Source organism: Triturus cristatus, chromosome 6 (genome assembly GCF_964204655.1).
Source record: "Triturus cristatus chromosome 6, aTriCri1.1, whole genome shotgun sequence".
NCBI lineage: Eukaryota > Metazoa > Chordata > Amphibia > Caudata > Salamandridae > Triturus > Triturus cristatus.
The window spans coordinates 6,802,462-6,828,332 of NC_140589.1; the positions used below are offsets into that span (position 1 = coordinate 6,802,462).

General features: G+C 47.4%; 1 protein-coding gene across 1 annotated transcript in view; it reads left to right on the top strand.

Annotated features, from left to right (window-relative positions):
* Positions 1 to 25,871, top strand: part of LOC146813625 (vomeronasal type-2 receptor 116-like) — a 315,464-nt gene that overhangs the window by 5,637 nt on the left and 283,956 nt on the right. Inside the window, exon 2 of the mRNA XM_085609476.1 lies at positions 7,601 to 7,892. Within this exon, the coding sequence (XP_085465602.1) occupies positions 7,601 to 7,892 (292 nt within the window). The remainder of the gene's footprint in view (positions 1 to 7,600; positions 7,893 to 25,871) is intronic.

The window sequence follows — 25,871 nt, forward strand, 5'->3', positions numbered from 1 at the left end:
GAGACTGGTTGGGGTATTCCCTTTAGTCTCTGATATGATACTAGCCAATATAAAAGGAGAAGTGGTTAGTTTGCAATTGAGTCAGCGCCTTGAGGCAGTAGCTGACGTTGATAAGCAATGCAAATTGCCTAATATTATCGCTAAGGTGTATAAATCATTAGGCGTAATATTTTGGGGATTAAACCTTTCACTCAGCCGCAGAATAAGCCCCCTCCTGAATAGGAGGGGCAGTCCTTATTTCCTAAAAAGAATTTGAACAAGAATAAACAACAACAAAAACAACAGAAGCAAGGTTCGCATGCTGGTTTCCCGACACGTGATGCTTCCGAGCGTAGGTGTGATTTGTGTGACCGCTCTAAGATTAAGACACCAGAGAGGTTTCAGGTTCCTGATCTTCGTTCTCCTCGTTCCTTGCAGGACTCATCGGATCAACAGTCTGATGGAGGGCAGCGTCAAGATTGTAGACTGGGGAGACCACGCAACAACGACGTGATCCGCCATGCCAGATTGACTTGAAGGCCAAACCGGAAGGGACAATTGCCATTTCATGCTCCATTTCAAAAGAAAAAAATGGCTGCTTAAACAGCAAAGTATGCCTCAGATGGTGAGAACCCTGCCCCTCCATTGGAGGTGGGCTGTGACACTCCTCGACAGCGCGGTGGAAGTTACCATAGTACGAGAGGTTCTCCATCCATGTCTGGAGGCGAGAACAACTGACATATTCATTACAGTGGAAACAGCTGATACAAGAGTTGCACCCGCTGATAGACTTTATGAGATAGTCTTTCAAATTGATGGTGATATACAACGTACAATTAAGGGTATCTTTTGGGATAACCTTACCTCGTCATATGACATTCTGTTGCGGGTCAGATTGGCCTCCTCCATTTGGATTAGCTTCATCCCGAGGGGAGGACGTGATACTTCCCAGTTTTTCGGGTACGTCTCTGAAGAGACTAAACAAACTTATGCATCGGAATGATCTATAGCCTTAGCACCGGCTGTGCATCGCAATCAGGTGGGCTGGGATAGTGAGTTACCGACACATGAGATCCCTTCGAGATCAATTCCACAGCCTCAGGCAAAATATCAAATCAAACGGGAGGTGAAAGCATCCGTTAGTGACATTTTGGCCCAGTTGGAATATCAGGGTGTAATTGAACACTGTGTTTCATCAAAAAATAATCCTCTTTTTCTGATATCGAAACCAGATGGTTCAAATCGCATTGTTTTGGATTATAGAAATTTGAACAGTTATGTTGTATGTTTGCCGTACAGAACACCCACAGCTCTATGTTAATAAATAACATTGTCCGAAAAGAGTAGAAAACCACTTTAGACATTTCCAATGGATTTTACAGTCACAATTTGACTCCTGAGAGCCGCGACTGGACCACATTTATTGCGGTCGCCAATCAGAAAAGGTTTACAAGATTGCCCATGGGCTATAGGAATAGCCCTGGTGCATTTGCAGCGCGTGTTGTGTTACTTTTACACAACGTGTTGTGTTACTTTTACACAACATAGATCCTGATGGTTTCTCTTACGTCAACGATATTTATTTGACTGATGACGAATTGATATAGCATCTGGTGCGTGTTGATTGCATCATTTTGTCGTTTGCAGACTTAGGGTACAAATTTAATTTTGCTAAGTCTCACATCGCCTATTTGGCGGTTCTCTTTTTTTGTTACAAACTCAACAATGAAGGCAGGGGGTTGGCCCCCCAATTTCTAGAGAAATGTGCTCAGTTACAGTCTCCTTCTACTCTTAAGAACTTAAAATCCCTGCTGTGTTTTTTTATTTTCCGGAGGACCTACATTCCTGATTATGCTCAGCGTATCAAACCACTTTACGTGTACATACAACCCTCTTTTATCGTCTTCCAGCTGGCTTCCAGAACATACAGAAATTCTTCGTTCTTTGCGGTCTGATCTGCTTGTGACCAACTTCTTGTTAACTCGTGACAACACAACTAACTTAGTCATACAGATTGTACCGGGTAAAGTGGGTTTCACCGAATTCTAAAGCCTCACACCGCGTTGGATTCAGTGGACAAGTTCTTTCACATTGCCCCAGTATGAATAGGTTCAAGCTGCACCACAGTTTTTTCTTCCTCTTGACCAATACAAATGTATAGTTTATTACAATGGATCTGAACAGCCGGCCGTTGGTTCCAAACATGCGTACTCGGCCGTCTGTGCTTTTGTGGCGGGCTCTATGGTTGACAGTGAGTGCACGGCTCAGTTGGCTGAGCTGCGGGCTCTAGTATTTGCTTTCGAATTCGTTCATCCTGATGTACCTACATTTATAGTGTGCAATTTTTTTCATTGTGTACAGTCCTTTAATGACAATCTATTCTTTTAGTCTCAAAACGATTATCGGGACTCTAAAGGTCGCGCAATCAAGCATATGACGCTTTGTGTTCGGGTGGCTGCTCTTAAAGAAAGCTTGCCGATCACACATGTTATACATACTCTTGGCCATCAGTGTGTGGGAGCACATGCTGTCTGCAATTCTTTGGCTGACAAGGCAGCCAAATCTGCAGTTGCCACATGTTCAGAAGCAGCAGTTACAAGGTCCATGACTAAAATTGATAATGAAATTCTGGCGCCTATAGCTGCTACGAGGGATGGGAAGGCATTCTCGCAAGGTTTCCCTTCTAAGTATTATTATCATTTATCACCGGAACAAGTTCCCTTTGCTTTCATTCCGTCCGTTGGGGTTCGTCTGATTCGCAATGAGGACCGCAGATTTCTTTTGATCGTTGCCGCACACGAAGGCCTGGCATCTGCACATGCTGGAGTTTCAGCTACGTTGTCTCTTTTGCAGCATCGGTATTGGTGGCGTGGTCTATATAGACAGACATGCAATTATGTACTTTCTTGTGACATTTGTCAACAGATTAAAACATCCACCTAACATGCAGCTATACATCTCAAATCAACCATTTGGATGTATTTATCTTGATCACAGCGGTCCTTTGATGTCCGACACTGCTTATAAACATATTCTGGTTGCAGTGGATTCATGCACTAGATTCCTTAGGGTATGGCCGCAACGTAGTGCTGACACTCCAAATGTCATTATAGATTTACGTGTCTTCATCAGAACATTTACTTGTGGTACCTTCCATTCTGGCCAGGGTCCTGTGGTCAAGTACGAGAGTGTGAACGAAAAGGTGTGTCTTGTTACCGCGATTCCTGAGAGATCCGGGAGTATTGTGTTCTGGGATGTCTAATCATTGGTTTCTCTGTTTGTGAATAGGAGAGCGAGGTACTAAGGGGGTAGGAATGCTTAGCCCCTATACACAGAGGTCCGATAATTTTGCACATAGTTCTGCGTATGTTCATGTATGTGCGGAATGCTTGCAACAGATTCAGGAGGAGCGTGGCTTGCCCAGGAGTTTGACCGGCTGCTATTCCGGCATGGGCGGAGGGAAGGAGCCACGCGAGGTTCTAATTGGGGCCTGTGATAAAACGGACCCTAGAAACCTAAACAGTATGAATTAAAGCTTATTAAATACTAACTGATGGGTTGGGAGGAGAGCAATATAAAAAACGGATGGGTTTCTCTTTCCTTTTGTCTTCTTTCTTGATTTCATGTCCTGCATGACAATACTTCACTCACCTAAACTGCTAGGCTTGTAATACCTGGAAGCGCTCCAAAGACTAAACAGACCTTGTGAGACACTCCCTGGGAGCACATCCTTTAAACAACACCCTACGGAAATCGGTCCGATTGTAAGTCGAGAGGGGTCCTTGAAGACTGAAAGATTTCTGTTAATTTTTTTTTACATTTCTGTTCACTTTCTTACTTTATTTGGCTGTCAAGGCTAGAAAGACACCTCACTCCTTACCACAACTAGCATCACAAAAGACTGTATACCCAGAGAAAGAAGAGCACATGTATTAACCCTTAATCTGGGAGGAAAATCACAACTTACCAGTGGATGAGACCTCCAGCCGTTCAAGAGGGAAGAGAAAGAGCTTAACAGAAGCTTAGAGACTCCCATCAAGCTAAAAGTAAATCTACAAATAAACACCGATGTACCAAACCCACTTATCTTGTTTTTTCAATCGCAGGCAAAGCAACTCACTCCTATTTTTGAACCACTGGAAAGGACATTCTTCCATGCCCACGCCCACGAAGCCCTCCACAACACCAGATCAGCCTACCTCAACCGCCGCCTCTCGTTCCACGCCCCCCTTAGATCCCTTTGTCAGCCCAGCTCTCCCTAGCTACGGTGCCACGCATCAACAAAACCAGAACAGGAGGATGGTCCTTCTCCTTCCTCACAGCCAAAGCATGGAACACCCTCCCTCTCCACCTCCGGCAGACACCAACACTCTCCAAGTTCATGAAGGACCTCAGGACCTGGACACCTTCCCTCTCCACCTCTGACCGACACCAACACTCTCCAAGTTCACGAAGGACCCCAGGACCTGGACACCCTCCCTCTCCACCTCTGACCGACACCAACACTCTCCAAGTTCACAAAGGACCCCAGGACCTGGACACCCTCCCTCTCCACCTCTGACCGACACCAACACTCTCCAAGTTCACGAAGGACCCCAGGACCTGGACACCCTCCCTCTCCACCTCCGGCCGACACCAACACTCTCCAAGTTCATGAAGGACCTCAAGACCTGGACACCCTCCCTCTCCACCTCTGACCAACACCAACACTCTCCAAGTTCATGAAGGACCTCAGGACCTGGACACCCTCCCTCTCCACCTCTGACCGACACCAACACTCTCGAAGTTCACGAAGGACCCCAGGACCTGGACACCCTCCCTCTCCACCTCTGACCGACACCAACACTCTCCAAGTTCATGAAGGACCCCAGGACCTGGACACCCTCCCTCTCCACCTCTGACCGACACCAACACTCTCCAAGTTCATGAAGGACCCAAGACCTGGACACCCTCCCTCTCCACCTCTGACCGACACCAACACTCTCCAAGTTCATGAAGGACCTCAGGACCTGGACACCCTCCCTCTCCACCACTGACCAACACCAACACTCTCCAAGTTCATGAAAGACCTCAGGACCTGGACACCCTCCCTCTCCACCTCTGACCGACACCAACACTCTCCAAGTTCACGAAGGACCCCAGGACCTGGACACCCTCCCTCTCCACCTCTGACCGACACCAACACTCTCCAAGTTCACGAAGGACCCCAGGACCTGGACACCCTCCCTCTCCACCTCCGGCCGACACCAACACTCCAAGTTCACGAAGGACCCCAGGACCTGGACACCCTCCCTCTCCACCTCTGACCAACACCAACACTCTCCAAGTTCACGAAGGACCTCAGGACCTGGACAACCTCCCTCTCCACCACTGACCGACACCAACACTCTCCAAGTTCATGAAGGACCTCAGGACCTGGACACCCTCCCTCTCCACCTCTGACCGACACCAACACTCTCCAAGTTCACAAAGGACCCCAGGACCTGGACACCCTCCCTCTCCACCTCTGACCGACACCAACACTCCAAGTTCATGAAAGACCCAAGGACCTGGACACCCTCCCTCTCCACCTCTGACCGACACCAACACTCTCCAAGTTCATGAAGGACCTAAGGACCTGGACACCCTCCCTCTCCACCTCTGACCGACACCAACACTCTCCAAGTTCACGAAGGACCTCAGGACCTGGCTCTTCGACTGAACCCTAATGAACATCCTGGAGCTAAGCCCCCCAGTGCCTTGAGACCCTACGGGTGAGTAGTAGCGCTTCACCAGCACTTGATTGATTGATGGGTGTGCCATGCAAGGGGGGTAGGGACGATGGAAAACCTAGGTGAGATTTATCAAGCCATACCAGGGTGCCTTGCATTAGTCTGCCCCAGGGAGGCATTCCGTGGGTGGAGTAATGGTGTTCCACGTACCCACCCATGGATTTTGGCACAAATCCTAGCTTTACCATTAGTGGTAGACCTTGGAATGCGTCAAAATGCTACGCCTCCCCAAATGAGGCGCAACAAGATGTTCATATGCCGATGACACATAGACCATCTTCTCTCTGTCATTGGCACAGAACCATTAAGCGTCTTTGTTGAACCTGGGCTTGAGTAGAATTTCCTTATGGATCGATAAGTACTCACTCAAGCTCAATGGTGACAAGACTGAGGTCATGGTTCTGGGTAAAAGCGCCTCTCTTTGGGGCCCTAGCTACTGACCGGAATTCCTAGGGATCCTGCCCACCCCGTCTCCTAATGCGCTTTCGCCTGCTGAAATCTGCCTGTTGCTCACTTGCTGCAGTAACTGCATTGACTTAGGCTCACTAAGCGTATTGAATTTATAGCAGTGTGCTTTATATTCAAGGCCAAACAATCCGAGCACTGGCAGTCCCTTACCAGCATACTCACCCCTTCAGATCATCAATCGAGCTTTGTTCCCTGTACCGAGGTTCCATTTAACTAGCATAAAAGGCTGCTCTTTCACGTATCTTGGTTTGAAATGTGGTAACCTCTTCTGGAAGCTTAGAAATTGCAATTTATTGATGACCTTTCGTAAAGGCCTGGCAATTTTAATTAAATTTACTTGAACCCCCTACTTGCATTTGCTCTGCACTGGGAAACTCTTCTGGGTAGCTGTGCTCATTACAAGACTCATAATAATGAGGAGAAATATCTTATTTCTCCTAATTCATTCCCCTTTCTATGTCTGCAGCATTCTGCAACACAAATAGAAAGAGGACGTCACTTCTCAGGACTGTCTGTGCAGGAATCTGTCCCTTCATACTATAAAACAATCCTGCCTACAACGCAGACACCCCTGCACCATGACACAAGGGTGCCTGCGTTGGTGCTAGGCCTTCAAAGGTTTGCCAGCACTAGGAAAGGAAAGGAATGTCCAGTATAATTTTAAATACAGTGCTTTCCTGCCCCTTCTCTTGCATGCAGCACAGCACAGCACAGAACAGCAAGGTGGCGAGCATACATTCACTGTGTGGTGAGAGCTTACCAGCTGACACCACAGAGTTCAATCCTCAGATGGATAAATAACAGTGGTTCATTCCCTTCCTGGGAATGGAAAACTAATGGTGCTAGGGAGTGTAACTACTGCCAACCGCTATTCAGAGTGGTTGCCAAAAAGCCAATCGGAGGCGTTGGAAAGTAAAGATGAGCTCTGAATGTTTTAGAGAGTTTGGATTGCTGATTCAGTCAGGGTGGCTTCTGTGTTAAGACTGTTCTGATTGGCTGCTGGCCCTTGTATATAGTCTGCCTGTGATTGGATAGATGAGCTGGGACTATTCCCTACTATTGCAGCAGTCCATGGCTTGCGGAGAGATTCCTTCCATGACTTTTCCTGTCATCTGAAGTTATGCTAGAGTAGGCCTTTTTTCTAGATTGTCCACATCTACACAGACACTGACACATTTTGCTCAGCCTATCCTAGAACTAGACAGAACATGAAAAGGGAAGCTGCACTAGTCTTGAAAGAAGACATTTTATGACATGCAAACAAATACCTCTCCTATATAGAACCTTTTTTATCGTTACTATCCTTTTTTTCTAAAGTGGTTATTTTATTTAGACTTGTTGTGAAAAATCAATAATTTTGTTCTATGTTATCCACTCTTTAGGGCTACCTTGCAGTCTGTTATGAATGGCCTGGTCTTCATCTACGCCGTGGAGGAGATTAACAGAAACCCGACTCTCTTACCAAACCTCACGCTGGGGTACCATTTATTTGACTCCTGTGCTAGTGAGATGAAAGCTCTCCAGAGCACGCTGAGCATCATGTCCCAGCAAAGCGAGCCAGTTCCAAACTACAGGTGTGAGAGCGAAGGTGCACTGGTGGGTTTCATCGGAGACACATTCTCATCAACGACCCACTCCATGGCCCAACTCCTGGCACTCTACAAGTATCCACAGGTGGGAGGACGCTTTACTTCAACTCTTTTATTATGTTTTTTGATGGGGGAGTCTAACCTCACCTGCCGCAGACATCAGAGCTTTGATATTTGCATATAAAATTATGGTCAAGATGCAAAACCTGCCAAGAAACTGACAAGGTGTCAATTAGACCAACTAGGCTTTTCCTTTGAGAGGAGAATCCCGTATGATGAAGCATGTCACCTTGGGTGAGTGAGGGATTTCTTCCTGAAAAGGGAATTTCCCACAGCTAGGTCTGTGTTATAGTTTGTGCTTCCTTACAATCCTGTATTCACTAATATTCTGCACGAAATAGACCCAAGGATTTTGTACGTGTGTTTTGTCAATTAGACCAACCCATAGCCGGATTCAGCAGTTCCAAAGTTCTGCTGCTCGTCTTGTAGATCCTGTTTCTTCCACAGGGCCATATTGCAGCGGCCCATTTGGAAGTGGAGGTCGGTCTTCATCCGATGTACCTTTGTGTGGTTGTCTACAGTCAAGGGAGTTAGGAACAATTTGCATTTTAACATTTCTGATGTCCATTTGGCCCCACAATATAGACAAGGGTTCAGTAACTACGGGTAAGTGGATTTATTACAGCTTGATAAGCAATCAGTAAATAGGTGAAAGAAAAGGTATTATGGACATGAAGCATTAGAGTAGGGGGGTGTGGCCAGGCCACTGACCAAGATGGCAACGCAGCACTAAAGCTCTGTCGGACACCGCCAGATCATCCGCATTATCCCCATTTTATGCTGCTTTGAACCGTGATTTCACTGCACCATCCGACAGCGGACCGAACTGTGCCCACGGCGGTGCTTTTGTTGGGGCGCAAGAAGCTACTGATGCCGGTTTTTCAGCTGCTGGAGATTTGAGGGGCTTGACTCGCCTGGGCCGCGATCAGCCCTATCATCCCAGTGGCCTGCCTGAGAGTGTCCCAGAGGCCGTGCCCACTAGCTTCCTGGTACACACGGTGAAGTTTGCGGTAAGAGAGCTAGTTGCGGATGTTCCTTTGCGCCCTCCCTCCCCCCGGTTGTAATCGTCCCCAGTTACGCAGCGGCCTAGTCTGCCTCGGCAGGGTGCTGCGCCACACGCACCTGCATATCTCGGAGGACCCGCAGGGACAGGGCCTGCAGGCGGGCCTGGGAGGCGACCACACAGTCACCGCAGGGGCGTTAGTGGGGGAGATGAGCTGAAAATATAGCCGCGTCCCGCACCCCGCTGCCCCGTGCTGGTTTCCAGTACTCCGGCTGGCCCATTACATCACGAAAACCAGCAGGCCCAGCGAGGCATATTGCCGGGAAAAGTAGGGCACAGAACTGCCCATGAGACCATTCTGCCCGCATCCGCCAAGTGGCTTTATTCCGCACAGCTGCACAACGTTGAAGTGCTCCCCTGGACTAGACAGTTGTCCCTCTTACAGTCGGATCGCTTTTGCTGAGTCGGCCCGCTGGCACATGAGTGGCGCTATCTGCTTGCGGGCGTGCACCCCCTGTAGGCTTGACTTGGGGGGTACGCATTTACAGTTTCTCTCCCCCATGCCCCCATGAGCTGCATAACGGGCTTATCCAATATCCAAGTGAAACTCTTGGGGTGGAGGAGCGCCGCTCCAGCTAACAATAGTACCGCAAGATTGGGCCTGTCCCGGTCAGCCTGATTCCAGAGTTCATACGTGCCTTGGCCTTCGGCTCACAGCAGTTTTAACATTCTGGGGCCTCAGCGGTTTCCTTAAGTGGGACAGCCTAATCCAGTGCATGGCCAAAGCTGTTTCCCGCACCGATTCTGGGCTTAAAATTGCCGGCGGTGCCTGATGGACTCTGAGATCTGTTTTTTTGTTGTTAATCCTTGTTTGCTTTGTGGCACTGCCTCCACCACGCACCGGCTCATCTTTGACAGACATCACCTTCCTGTCTGCTCCCCTGCGGGTGGGTTGTAGCCTTTTTGCAGGGCCTGCCTGGGTATTTACACAGCCACTCTGTGAATCACTGTTTATATGCTGGCCAGGGTGCTTCATTATTCAGAGTTGTGTAGGGCGTTCCCTACCATCCACATTCTAGTTCCCTGACCGCCCCACGCAGCGGCATGGGCCGCAGAGACCCTAAACAAAAGACCCTACCATTTGAAAAGGTAGCTCGGAGGACGCAAGACGGGGGCCCAGAAATGGCAGAAGGTGGTCAGGATTCTGTACACAGCAGGGACCCGACAGCCCAGTCAGCATCGCAATTACAGGAAATGAGGGCGGGCTTTAGAGCTCTGGACGGGCGATTTGACACCCTAGATAAACGGGTCGAGAGCCTGGGGGCCAAGATCCAGGTTCATGACAGACGTTTAGATGTCGCGGAGGCCAGGGTCTCCGACATCGAAGATGGCAAGGCACAATCCCTAAATAGGTTAGAACACGTTGAGCGCATTCTCAAGGATGTGGCCAATAAAAACGTGGACCTTGAAGCACGCAGCCGGCGTAATAATATACGCATTTTAGGGGTTCCTGAATCAGGGAACACTGGGCGCATCGACCTCTTTGTTGAGTCCGTCCTCATCGACATGTTTGGTAGGGTGTCATTCACCCCTGGCTTTGTAGTGGAGCGGGCACACCGTACATTGGGCCCCAGACCCAACCCGGGCTGTCCCCGTAGGCCCATTATTGCCCGGATCATGAACTACCGTGACCATGACACTGCCCTACGCCTTGCAAGGGAGCGTGGTGACACTTCATGGCAGGGTTAAAAACTGGCGCTCTACCCTGATTTCACAATAATGGTGCAGTAAGCCTGCCGTAAATACAATGGGGCCAAGGCCGCCCTTCGAAACTTGGCCCTAAAATAGGGCATGCTTTAGCCTGCACGGTTGCGGGTGGACATCAACGGCCGGGTTCGCATTTTCAACACACCTACAGAAGTACAGGAGTTCTGCCATTCGTATAAACAGAACAATAGCCAGATATGGGCAGGCGGTGCTGGGTCCTCCCCCATGCAGCGGCTCCAAAGCAAGCATTGAACTGTGTTCTAACAACGACACTGGCTAATGGTCAAGGATTATGCACTAATGCATATTGGTGTAGTGTGATTTCTTGGGATAATTTAATATGTAGACAGGAATTATATTCAACAGCTGGGCTTCTGATGTGGCGTTGCTGTCCCTCACGGTGTACGCCATTGGCATGTTTCTCTCGAAGCAGGTGCATCATTCTGTTTATATCTTGTTCCAACTTGGATGTTTCCATGATGGTACATTTTGTTGTCTTGTGGGGTTTTGTCCTCACTCTACGGGAAGTGAGGCTGGGTGTGGGGTGGGGGGTAGGTTAGGCTTCATACAAAAATGTTCTTGTTTAATCACTGCTCTGCTCACTGTACTATTTGGCTTATTGACTTCAACAAATTAACCAAGCACTTTAGATGGCCAAGTTAGGTAATGTAAGCAGCCCCTCTGGTTTGTCCTTACTTTCTTGGAACATTAGGGGGCATATTAACAAGGAACAGGGAAAATTAACACTAAGGGCGCTTAGCGTTAAATATTTTAACGCCCGCTATCGCTGGATAATATCGCCTGGTTATCGCGTTATTAACAACGCTAGCCGCCTAGGTGATAAAAAATCCAGCGATAGCGGCATTTTGGGAGGTTATCGCCGGTAATGCAGCGATAAAACTACAAGGATAGGGATATCCTTGTTGATAGCCCATAGTGGACTTTGGATTGCATGGCTAAGTCTGAAAATTAGCAGACGTAAAAAAGCAGCGTTAACCGTGGTTAGCGCTGCTTTTTTGTCTCTAACAGGGTTGGCGTGAAGCTTGATAATAGGAGAAATGTCGCTAAGCGACATTTCGCCTATTATTTTGCTCTGGAACGCCCACTTTGCATCTCATTAGAGATGCAAAGGGAAGCGTAGTGAAAAAGTGTGCTAACATGCGATTTTGCATGTTAGCACCCTGTTGTTGATAGGGCGATATTTTTATCTCCTCTTCTTTGGCTTTTAAAGCCAAAAAGCAGAGCTAAAGCCCTTGTTAATATGCCCCTTGGGGTCTTAACAAAACCCGGAAATGAAAACATGTTATTCATTATCTACACCGGCATAATGTAGATATCGCAGTTTTTACAGGAGTTGCATTTACCCATCTCTGATTCCACTCAATTTGCCCTGGGTTGGGGGCGGCACAGATACTTCTTCAATTTTAGCAACTACGCTAGGGGTGCCACAATTCTGATCCATAAACGGGTGCCATTCCACTTACACGCATGGATTGGCAACAGTGAGGGTCGTTACACGATTGTAACTGGGAAACTGATGGGCCACACTATGGCACTAATATGTGTTTATGCCCCGAACATTGACTGTCCCGAATTTCTCCACTCCTTTCATGCCCAACACGCAAAGCACGACTCAGTTAGTCTAGTTGTTGGGGGGATTCCAACGTACTCTTAAATCCTGCATTGGATAGCACCTCCACTTCCCCTGGCACCAAACCACGATCATATCGGGCCCTCCTGGACCTCTGCAAAAAAATTCCCTTGTTGACATATGGCGCCAGCGCGATCACTCCGCGACTATCTACTCGCATTGCTCGGGCCAACATAATACATGGACGCGGATTGACTACTGGTTCCTATCTCAGAACATTTGCACCTGGTATCATTCTGTAATAACTCTCCCTAGAACACCCTCTGAACATTCCCCCATACTCCTCCATCTCATGGTCCCCAGACCAGACGGATATGAGCGGCAATGGCGTTTTCCGGGTCGGGCCCTCAATGATGACTTATTTTACTCTGAGGCACGGTAGGCCATTGTAGACTGTTTTAGCATAAACACGGGCTCAGTGGACACTTGAGCGGTATTGTGAGAGTCTTATAAAGCCTGCATTCAGGGTGTCTGAATCTGCAAGCACGCTGGAGTGCTCAAAGACTTTCGAGTGACTCTCACTCGCTTAGAGCAGGAACTTGCCGCATTGGACTGTTATTCCCTCCTTTGCCCCGGTCCAGACACACCGAAGAGTCGGCTTGCCCTCCTCACTCAATACAGAGACTCCACTGACCATGAGATTCTTTTTCTTGGCAAATACCAAATAGCTTGCTGATATGGGAAGTGTGAGAGACCCGACCACACACTGATGCAGATGCTTAGGCCCCCATATAGCAAAGCATATTTCATGACTTTGCGATCCATCGACGGTCACATGCTCACTGACTCTGTTGAGATCCTGGATTGTTTTGGGGAATTTTACACCACACTGTACACTTCTAGGGCCGCAAGAGACTCCAAGGCTCAGGAAGATTATCTGTTCGAGATCGCAGTGGTCTATTTAGAAAAACACATGCAGGAATTCCTGTCTGAGCCCTTTTCTGAAGAGGAGATTATTGACGCAATTGAGGCCCTCAGGGGCTCCACTGCGCCGGGCCTTGATGGCTTCACTGGGGATTTTTATAAATCCTACAAGGATCTACTTGCGCCTCGACTGCTTGAGATTTATGCAGAAGCCCTTGAGAGGAAAATATTACCTCCTACCTTCAGGAAGCGGTCATCATTTTGTTGCCTGAACCTGATAGGGACCCGACACTGTGCGGCTCATATCGACCTTTATCGCTACTCAATCTGGATTACAAAATTCTGGCCAAAATGATTGCCCTCCGTTTGTTGCAATTGATGGAGATTATTTTTTCACCCGCTCAGTCGGGATTTGTCCCTCACAGATCTACTTCTTTAAACCTCAGGACTCTGTTTGCTATTCTGCATAGAATTAACCCAGAGACCCCGGCTGCGGCAATACTGTTGGACACCGAGAAGGCATTTGACTCCCTGAAGTGGCCCTTCTTCGTATCCATCATGCGGCAGATAAGTATGCCAAAGGTATTTGTGGCAAACAAGGATATGCTATACAGCGGCCCTACGACGAGAATACGCTTGAATGGCTCACTGTCCTTCTCCTTGTCCCGGGGCACCGGGCAATGCTGCCCCTTATTGCCCCTATTGTTCATCCTTGCCATGGACCCGGCATTTTCAAGAGAAGCATTTACATAGCATTTACAAGCATTAACACAGGCCCCCTGCTGGTGTCTCTGTACACGGACGACATTATCCTTTTTGTCAGGTAACCACAGATTAGTCTTGAACCCTTGATCAGAGAGAAGATCGGATTTGGTTTATATTCTGGCCTAAATATCAATTGGTGTAAATCAGTTGTATTCCTCCTGACCCCTGGCACAGTGCGATGGGAATGTGAATTCCCACTTGAGTGGTGTACTGATTCTACCAGGCGTTTGGGCATTCACATTCATCTAGATTCCGCTCAGATTATCCGTCTTAACTACGGCCAAGCAGTGGATGCCTTGAAGCACAAGTTGAGAGGTGGCTGCGGCTCCCATTATCCATCGCTGGTTGGGTCGCTTTGATTAAAATGATAGTGCTACCCAAATTTCTATATCTATTCAATAACATCCCCATCCCCGTACCTTTTTCATGACATTGCGCTCTCTCCTTATTCGACTAACGTGGGGGGTAAGCAACCTTGGGTGCGGTGGCAGGTGATGACTCTACCTGATGACAGGGGTGGGTTCGGAGTACCTGACCTTAAACTCTATTACCTGATATCCCAATGCAGTTATGCTTATGCTGGTTTCCTCCTGACACCAGAATCCCATATCTTCGCCCGGATGCGGATTTTGTTCTGCCGGACACCTTGTCCGCTGTTCTACCCAAGGGCATACCCAGAGATCCCCAGGACATTCAGACTGTCTCCACCACCAGTTGGGCCTGGGATAAGCTACAGTGGGCCCTGGGGGTTCCCATATTAAAGTCTTCGGCTCTTCTGATTCCCAACTCTCGCTGGCTGCCAGTCATGGGTGAGAGACTGGTGCAGCGCACTCTCACCTCCTTTAATGTCATTAAATTTGGTGATCTGTTCCCAGGCGGACATGTTTTCTCCATGGCAGAAGAGGACGGATTCAGAGATGCCACCTTTATGGACCATTTTAGTATGGGCCGCATACACTCTGCACTCCGAGACATTTTGCCCGGTTTTCCCATTGAACCTGACTCTTTTGCCCCTCTATCCACAATCATAGAGAGCCCGGGGGGTGAACACCTTATTTTGAAAATATATAGAGCTTGCGCCGCCGTTGTCCCAATCTAGGATGACAAGATCGGTAAGGAATGGGAGGAGGACCTGGGTCGACCCATTCTGGACGATCACGGGGACAAGTGTTGTGCGGTGACTAAGGACGTTTCTTTAAATAGCCGACACAAATTACTTCATTTTACATTTTTATGCAGAATGTGTATTACACCAGTGAAAACACACAGAAATGACCCGTCCAGACCTCACAACTGTTTGAAATGTGGTGCACCACATGCTGACTTCACGCATCTCTTTTGGACATGTAATAAAATACAGTCTTATTGGGAGGCTGTACATCGGACTTTGGGCAATATGCTTGATTTGACACTGGTTCCCATTCCGGAGGTGGCTCTACTGGGGTACGTGGTAACATTTCCCAAAGGTGTTCGGAGATTTGCAGCTATAAGTTTAATGTTAGCAAAAAGTGAAATTGCCATCAATTGGGGTTGTAAAAGGACCCCCACTCTTCAAGGTTGGTTAAAAGACATTTGGGGTCCGCTCAGGAGCCACTTGACTGCAGATCACCTAGCAGCTGGGTCACAATTGGCACAAGGTAGAACCCCTACTGGGGTGGGGTGATTTCCCTCTATGCGGTACATGGGACAATGACGGCTTTACCACTCTTTAGGCAAATGTTTTGATTGCTTTAGACACTCCCTAATTTGAGGCTATTTTTGCGGAAGTTCGGGTTGGTGGGAATTCTGTAACGTGGTCCTCTGGGGTGGGGTGTGGACGAACCATCAGGACGGTCGTAACACTTGACAGATGTTTTTACATCTTTTGGCTTGGATGTCTAGATTTCATTTAATCATTGTTGCATACGACATGATACCAACAGTGACCCTCATGTTGATGCAATGTCGAGAAGTGGTAAATAAAGTTTTTTCTAAAAAGCATTACAACGAGTAAACTAATGCATCAGTGAGGATTGTGGCGAGACAACAGAGGCCAATAAAGAGCGCAGTTGGAATAACCCGAATACAAAAGAATACAATTCAATGTTCAGCTGAAAGACTCGGCTCCTCCTTCCTCACCACGAATAAAGCTAAGAGTCGTCTAGTGGGAATTCCAAATCTAAATTTGGGTGTAGGTGTCGTAGTGTGAGCGGACACAGTGCACCTCACACAGGATGTCTTGAGTTATCTGTTTATTGGCTGTACGTTTCTGCTGAATAGCATCCTATGCCGAAAATGACTCCATCTCATTGGACACAAATTGCACTCCATTATCAGAGACAATTTCTTTGGGACAACCTTCCCTCATAAACAACTTCTGTAAAGATTTAATATCCGCATACGATGTAGGCTCCTACATTTAATCTACCTCCCACCACTTGCAGTAGTGATCCACTATAACTCAAGCAGACTTGGATATTTGTGGTAAAATGTTGAATGTGCCTATGAAATCGATAGCCAATTTTGACCACACCCCAAAAGGTCATGGTCTCAATTATCTATGCTTTTGCCACTATTAGCACACATGACAAATGTTCTAACATTGGCAACTATCTCAGAGTCCATACCAGGCCACCAATAACTCTCTCTGATCTTCCTTTTAGCAATGGTTTGTTCCAGATGACCCTCATGACGATCAAAATAATCTTGTCTTAACCCACTGGAGGGAATTAACTTATCAAGTCCAATAGGCATTCCATTCTTTTCAACCGACAATTCAACAGCCCCCTTGACATACGTCTGTAATCCAACAGGAACAGACTTCTCTTTAGGCCATCCCTGTGTCCCCCATTTATTTACACATACCAGAACCTCATCTTCTGCCATGCTGTAATTCCTCTCTCCCTCAGTGAATGCATTACCCTCGCACACTTCTGCACTCGCTATCAGGCACTCTTCATCCTCTTTACCCTCGCACACTTCTGCACTCGCTATCAGGCACTCTTCATCCTCTTTACCCTCGCACACTTCTGCACTCGCTATCAGGCACTCTTCATCCTCTTTACCCTCGAATACATCTGCACTCGCTATCAGGCACTCTTCATCCTCTTTACCCTCGCATACATCTGCACTCGCTATCAGGCACTCTTCATCCTCTTTACCCTTGCATACATCTGCACTCGCTATCAGGCACTCTTCATCCTCTTCATCCCAATTAATAGGCTGACCTTGGTCATTTATGGAAGATCGCTATAAATAATCTGCCTGGAAATGTTTTCCCCAGAGATGTATTCTGTGATAACATCATTTAGCAACAATCAAGTTAGGGGCATATTTACAAGAGTTGCCGCTAAGCCGATTTTTCGTTGCTTAGCTGCATTTTTACAATAGATTGTTACATGGCATTGGGATCAGCTAGTGGCTGTGAAAAAATTGTGGCTAAGTCTCCACCAGATTGCAGAAAAAAGCAGCAGCCAGGACCAAGTTCAGCACAAGTCAACCACCCCCCACCCCCAACCCACCTAACAGTCAGGATGACCCACCAGAGACCCAGGGGGAAAGGAAATGCAGAATCAGGGCCTTATTTATGAAAAGTGGCGCATCGCACGGGAAAAACAGCTATGAAGCACTTTTCATTGCACATCTTTGCGACACCCTGGAGGCCGATGCCTGGAAGAGCCGACAGTCCCCAGTGGCTGGAGTCTTTACTGGGCCTGTGCCTGAGATGGTGGAGGCGGGCTGTGTCGGGTCCAAGCCTGTGGGCCGTGGCTGTAGATATTGAGGCATCGACGATCGCCCTTACCTGGTGACAAAGTCCAACAGGTCTCATGGAGAAACATTGCTGACCTGCGTGAGAAGACTGCCTGGTGCCCCTTGGAGCTGTGATCGGTAGAGACGCTCCTGTGCACCAACATGGGGAAGTCTGCATTGCATAACATGCACCACCACTACACCGGGGTGCACAGAGAAGATTGCTAATGGTGAGCTTTGCTTCTCTGCATCACAGGGCACAAGATGTGGCGCTGGCCAGACGCTGTGGAGGGTGAGTCCCATAAGCTGTGACGAACTTGTGTGGTGGGAGTGCCAGGACTCTGTGCCTAAGAGGGACTTGTTGCATCACCTGCAACAGGAGGCTCCCCAGCAGACTCGGTGGCGGCTGCTGTACCCAGGCTTGTGAAATCCATCCTTACTGAGCATCCTGCCGGCTGAGTCACAGATTCGGAGAGAGCACAGGGGATTGAGCCCTGTTGTTGATGTACAGGTGAGGAGAAGGTAGGACGGGGAGGGGGAGGCCCGGGGGTCGTGTTGGGCCAAGGCCTAGCACCTACGGGTTGTGCACATCGTGCCATGAGCAATCCCTGCAGTGTGGTAGACCCACATTGCTGAGGACACCGCACAAGACTGGTGGAGGACTCCACTAACTGTCTCAAGTCACTGCTATTGGCCGTTGGTGGCAGCGGGTGACAGAGGCACGGGGTCTGTTTAGGCCAAGGCTCGGGTGTGCAGCTTGATCTGCTGTTGCTCGCTGGGGCACGGGGAAACGTGGACTCTGGTTGCCACTGTTAGATGAGAGGGAGTGTCAGGTCGGTGCTGTCTTTCCTTGCCCCCAGGTAGTGAGCTCTTGGGTGTACAGTGGATTTCCATTGGTGCTGCTTGAACGAAGATTCCTGGCTAGCATACACCTGACCGGAGGAGAGGGGCCCGCTGACCACGCTGCACTGCACCGCATGTCATAGATAGTGCCTAGGCATCTGGTGCAACGATGGCCGACTGCACACGGGGTTGGTGTTGACACCTGGCTGCTCCTCCTTGTTTGTGAACCTAGAAGTTGGGGGTTGCTGGCTGCTGGAGCAGGTGACAGTGGACACCCTGGAACAAACGCGTACTTCCCTTGATGACCGCATCGACAAAATCACAGTTTAGATGCAGTTGCATATTCTGAGACATGCTTGCTTTATCTACTGCCAGCAGGTGAACTTTCCCCATTCTTTGTTGTAGAGCGAGCCCATCGAGTGATGGGCGAGTCGTCTATTGCCAGGGACAGGTCCTAAACCCTTTATCTTCTGCCTCTTACAGGGATAATGACTCTGTCCTCAGGGAGGTACGCAAGCTGGGAAGGTGAAAGTGGCTAACACCACAATACTTTTCTTCCCTGACTACGCCACATGGTGCAGAGGCAGAGGGGATTGTCTCTAGTGGTTGAGCGACACCTCCGAGAGTTGGGAATCAAATACTCCCTTCTCGTCCCGGCAAGGCTGCAAGTGGTCTCAGATGGTAACATGTGATTCTTTGACACCGCTGAACAGGTCTGGACCTGGCTGGAATCTTCTGGTCAACAGGTGCTGCGGACAGGGAGTGAAGGATCTGTGCAACAAGTTGTCATTGGTGGAGCCAGTTGTAGTGGAAGGCAAATGGAGGAGCTGAGGCCCCCGCCACAACTACAAGCCACCACCAATCTGGAGCAGATTATACAAGAGAGGCGGAAGGCGCTGCATGTGGCGGCAACAACGTACAAATTCACTCAGATACAGGATTGCAACACTTCCCTTGAACCCAGAATGCTTCCCTAGTGGCGATGGCTCCACTTGAACATGGCCATCTGGTGCAGATTCCAGGCGGCCCCTGGAAGTAACTCCTCAGATGGCAGATGACCTTATTTAAGGTTGACTAGTTGAACATCTCTCCTTCTTCCACGGTTACATTTCTCCTCTTTTTTCCTTTTTCTATGTTGCCTAGGAGTTAGATTATTTTTTGGATTATACCAGGCTGGAAGGATACTGGCCGCAGAAAGGGAAATAGCCCCACACATGAATCGAATATAGCACTAACCGTATGTGAACAGCCCGAAATGAATAATCGCCCTGGTAATTCTGCTGTCAGAGCCAAGAGGGGTGGCCCAGCCCAGTCACTTCCAGGCTCCGATGGGCTCCGATGGGCCCGCCCTTCCCCCGAGCTTTGCACGGCCTGCAGCACAAATAGAAAGAGGAAATCACCTGGATTGATTGATTTTGTACATGAAGGTGTCCATTCTTGCACAACATAAATCAACTCTGCAAGGCAAGCAACCTTGCACAATGGGGCAAGGGTGCTTGTGTTGGAGCATTGCAGCCATTTTGTGCCAACACAGAGGTAAAAGACAGGAATGTGCCCTATCTTATTGATAGTGTGCATTCCTGTACTTTTGTTTTGTCGCAGGGCAGTGCAGCAAGGCTCCTTGCAGAGCTGTCCAGCCCCAAAACCTCTTAAATGAGGCCCCAAGTGTGTTTGCATCATGTCTAAGACCCGGTATTTACTGGTGTTAAAAAGCTGACTCTAATTGGACTTAGCTGCATTTATTTCCCTTTAGCGACTTACAAAGAAATCCTTGACAATATTGGGTTGTGTGTTTGCGGGAGGTTTTTACGTGGGAATGCCTTCCTTGCTTCTCACTTTCATTAAGCCACGCTAACAGAAGTGGCACTAGGAAAAATTAACGTTAAAGCTAGAGTTAGCAGCAACTTGTAATTATGGTGATAAATAAAGCTGCTGTAACGTCAAAAAATTAACGCTACAATGGCGGTAAGCCCTTGTAAATATGTCCCTTAGTCTGGCCAGTCTAGGCGTATGAACCCTGATGACTGTCCCACTGAGTATATTCACTAATGGCTTATGGTCTGTGCGAATCGTAATTCCTGGTTCGTGAATGGCAGGCTGCGTGCGTCCCGACGTCACGTCGGCGCTTTCCCGGATCACATTTGTATGTTTATTTTCGTTGGTCGGGGTTTTGTACGATTCGTACAGAAATGGTATTTCCTGTGCGAATCGTACTTCCATGTTTGTATATTGTTACGACCGGGTACGCGTCGGACGGAGAATATGCTCCGTCCGACGGTTCGTACCCGGTTTTTACAGGATCGTGATCGGCACCTGAATCTTTCAACTTTTCAGTTCGCCTGAGGAAAATACAAGGGAGTGCGTAGATGTTTGATACCCATCTTTGATAAAAAAAATCTTGCATGAGTTGAGAGGTAAACTGAACTCCATTATCTGTAAGTAATTCCTCAGGAGTGCCTTGTCTGCTGAATACGTCCTGGAGAAATCGAATGACAGATTTTGTATTAGGCTCAGAGACACCTCTGACCTCCACCCCCCTGGAGAAGTGGTCAATTAAAACTATGAAATATTTCATGCAATTAGGGAGAACATGAAATGGCCCAAGAAAATCTATAGCTACCTTTTGCCATACTTTGTTGGGAGAAATTGAGGGTTTGGGAGATGGAGAATTCATAACCAAGTGTTTGTCACTGTATGAACATTGAGTACAGTTATTAACAAGTACTTCAACATCACGGTCTACAGAAGGCCACGAAAAATCATTACGGATCCTCCGTTTGGTGGCAGTCATACCTAAAGGACCAGAATGTGCAGTTTCTAATATTCTTTGTCGGAAGAGCACGCTGTATGAAATTGATTATAGAAGGATGATTAAATTATCTTTTTAGCGTTTGGCTGCACACATTGTCAGCTTCAAAGTAGATAGAAACTGCTGTGTTTACATTCAGAGATGTAGTGGAACAGACGCTGATGATGATATTTTAATAATAAACAGGCTTGAATTCCTTTCGCTCTAATGCCTTTCACCTTTGTTAGAGCGTGGTGAGATCAAAGCGCAGGGAATTATTCTTTGAAATCTGTGGCATTGTTTGAAATGGAAACGCAAGCTGAAGGACAAACAGCAGGCTGATATTCATTCATATGAAAGAATGTTCGATGATGTGCGAGCAACAGCGCGTGTTGGTTCTGAAATGAAAACAAGCAACACGGGCATTTGCGCAGTCAATTAATAATACATGGAAATGCCACGTAAGTCGGATAATGGAAGTAAGAGCGAGGCGGATGAGGTTATTTGGTTTTTTTTAAAGTTGAACTTGCAGCATCTGAGATGAGAACAGGAAACGGAGCTGTAAATGTCTATATATTCTGGATTGAAATAAACCAGATGAATAGGAAATTAGTCCTTGAGCCCTCAAAAGTAATATGGAGCAAGAGAAGTAACAGTGCCTTTTTGAAGTAGAAATGCAGAAAGATTCTTCAAAAAAAAATTCTCACCCCAAGCTTGTCGCTAAAATTGAAGTGTCCTTTCTTCAATAGAGTTGTGCAGCATATAACATAGACCTGTCGTCTTCACTCTTTTAGTGGATTTATTGTAGATAAGAGGGTACACTGGAGTACAGATGTAGAGGGCTCAAGGTGGTAGCTTCAACTGCCTGTCAAGCCATTCCAGGCCCTGGCCCAAACATTCTAACCAAGTATTACATAGAATACATTGACAAGCACAAAGTAAAATTCCAACATTTTTATGTAAATGAAGTACACCGAGAAATAATGCACTGACACCACATTAGCCTATACCACTGTAAGGGGTGCAAGCACACCCTTACCCAGGTTGCAGTAGCAGACCTGTGGTGCCATTTTGGAGTGCTTCCCAGGGGTGGCATAATACATGCTTCAGCCCCTGGGAGGCCTCTGAGGTACCTATGCCCTAGGTACATAGTATACCATATACTAGGGGCTTATAAGGCACTCCAGAATCCAATTAGATATGTACCTAATGTACATGGAAACCATTTTACAGAGAAAGCAGATAGACTGGGGCCCTGAATAGCAGGATCCCAGTCCAACTAAGTCATAAACCAGCAAAAAACCAGGAAAAAAGTGGGGGCAACCAATATAGTCAGATTCCACCTTCCTACACTTCTCATTTTCCTTCAGAGACCTTGACACAGACCCCAGGCAACTTCACTACCAGATCTATTCTTTTGGGCTAACGTGGCTCCCAACCCTTCATTACTCACATCAACCATAACAATGCATTCCTTTGGGGAATCGAAAGGGGCAAATATTCTATCTGTTCCCATGTCTTGCTTAAGTGAAGCAAATTCTCCCGACATACGTCACTCCACTCAAACACCTTCCATTTTTGAGTAAGTCTCATAAATGTGCAGGAAACAACTTTCAATTCATTTTACTGATCACATAAGACTCTGTAAAACAACAAATTAGGAGCCACCATAGTGGGGAGAAAAAGAGGGAATTGATACGTGGGATACTAAGCACTCAGTATGTAGCCCATCTTGCAAGTGACTTCCTAAGAAGGGCTCTTTGTTGTTATACCAACACCTTGCACAACTCTAGACAGGGCGCTGTACCCTTCAAACTCACAATGTGTGATCCTGGACAGGTGTCTGCATTCTCTGAGGCTGTGGCTTTATTGCCTCACTGATCCTATCCAGGGCCCTCTACTCACGTGCACCCTATGTACTCCTAGGCCCACATCAAGCTATCACAGGATCTTCCAATGTCGCCATAGGCTAGGCCAGCTCTGTGTGACTCTAACCATGTTCAGTGACTTGAGTCTCTCTTTCTCAATCTTTGCCTGCTCCGTTTGTGGCTACCTCAACTGTATACTTCTGAAAGTGTGGCAAGTTAGCCATGGAAGTCTTGCTATCATTTTACCCAAATGTAGGAATCGACCTGGCAACAGCGAGAATCAGGAAACCCCTCCTGGAAGTTCTATAGTGAGTTTTTGTGATTCACTATTAAAGAATACTTCCAGATTCGTTGAGATCTTCTTATTCCCATACATCTCTGACCATGGAGTACTGGAAAGCTGAGGCAGTCGGGTGGACACCAATGCAGAGGCTCTCAAGAAATGATTTATGTGGCGCCGCGGCCAGAGCGGCTTACTCCAGACTCTGGGAATCACGGTACGATCCCCCGGCGCCGGCGGCAGAATAGCCCAACACCATGTGACTCTGGGCAATAGCTTGCTTAATCTTCCTGACGGTAAGCGAGACATCAGATAATGATTGTGAACATCGGAACAAGTGTGTGCAGAATGTAGTTTGTCATAACCCTTAGTGAACCTATCATTAATTTTGCACTCGACTATTCAATCAATTAATCGGGGGAATTGTAAGCACGCTACTCACTCGTGAGGGCTTCAAGGTGCTGGGGAGGAGGGGGGAGCAGTTCCGTTCAGTCAAAGAGCCAGGTTTTGAGTGTCTTCCTGAAGATGTTCAGGGAGGGGGCACGTCTGATGTCGATCGGGAGCTCGTTCCAGGTCTTGGCTGCGATGTAGGAGAAGGCTCTTCCACCTGTTCTGGCTCTGCGGATGTGCAGGGTTTCGTCAAGGGCGAGGTTGACGGATCGGAGGTTTCTCTTGGGTACGTGGAAGGAGATTCTCTTGATGAGGATTGGGGTCCGGTGTTGTGGAGGCCTTCGTATGAATGGGTGAGTATCTTGAAAGTAACTCTCTTCTCAACGGGGAGCCAGTAGAGGTTCTGCAGGTGCTGGGTGATGTGTTTGTGTTGAGGGATGCCGAGGGCGAATCTGGCTGCGGTGTTCTGTATGGTCTGGAGTTTGCAGAGCAAAGACTTGTTGATCCCGGCATAGAGGGCGTTTCCATAGTCCAGTCTGCTGGTTATGAATGCATGGGTGATGCTCTTCCTTGATTCGGGGGGATCCATTTGAAGGTCATTTGGAGGATGCGGAGGGTGTTGAAGCAGCTGGAGGCGACAGCATTGACATGTTGAGTCATAGAGAGGGAATAGTCGAGTACCAAGCTGAGGTTTTGGGCGTGGTCCGTGGGGGTGGGAGTGCTGACAAGGGCAGTGGGCCACCAGGTGTTGTCCCATGCAGAGGGGGAAGGTTTGAGGATGAGGACCTCTTTCTTCTCCGGGTTAAGCTTCAGGCAGCTGCTGCTCATCCAGGATGCGACCAAATTCATTCCTTCCTGGAAGTTGAGCCTGGTGGTGATGGAGTCCTTGGTGAGGGAGAGGATGAGTTGGGTGTCATAGGCATAGGACACTATGCTGAGTCAATGCTGTTTGGCGATGGCGGCGAGGGGGGCCATGTAGATGTTAAAGAGCGTGGGGCTGAGCAACGATTCTTGGGGTACTCCGCAGTTGAATACAGTGGGTTCAAATAGGAAGGGTGACAGTCTGATTCTTTAGGTTCTGCCAGTGAGGAAGGAACGGATAAAGTCGAGGACAGTTCCCTGTATGCCGGCATCGTGGAGTCTGGTTGTGATTGTGCAGTGGGAGACGGTGTTGAACGCTGCAGAGAGGTTGAGAAGGATCAGGGCAGCGGTGTGCCCTTGGTCCAGGAGGGTGCGAATGTCATCTGTGGCGGCGAGGAGAGTGGTCTAGGGGATGTGGGTGCTGCGGAATCTGGATTGGGAGGGGTCGAGGATGGACTATTCACAAACATCTTTTGGTATAAACCAATGAGTGCAAGATTTAGGATGGATGCTGCCCATCGAGAGAAAACAATGACAGCCCTATACTCAACCGCTTCCTCTCCAGCCACCTTTATCTCAGAGCCTGTCGTTGTTGAATGTACAGAGACTCCAGCAAGACTAGACACCTGGAGATTGTACATGGCATGTGGATGAAAGAACTGAATGTCTGACAGAATATCGACGGACAGAAAATCGACCTACAAAAATATCGACACAAAAATATCGATGACAAGAATATCGAGATCCTATCTACAACATGGTAAGTACAAAAATATCGAAAATAAAATATAGAATGTCAAAAATATCGGTTTTAAAAATATAAAGTATTTTTTAGTTAAAAAAAATATGTAAAATAAACCAAATAATACTTATAAATAAAATAAACATAATTAAATATATGTTATAATGTTTAAAATTAATAATTAATATATAATGTAATAAAACATTAATTAAACATATACATATAATATATATACTTATGTAATAATACATTTTAATAATTGTTTTAATAACTCATAACTTGTTAAAAATTATTATAAATTACAAATACATCATACACATAAAACAATAACATGAATAAAAATTAAATAATTATATATAACACATTTAAAAAATTACATTTAATTTGAATATTGTTAAAATTAATTATATATTACATTAGCTAAAATAATACAAAAAATATTAAATAGCACCG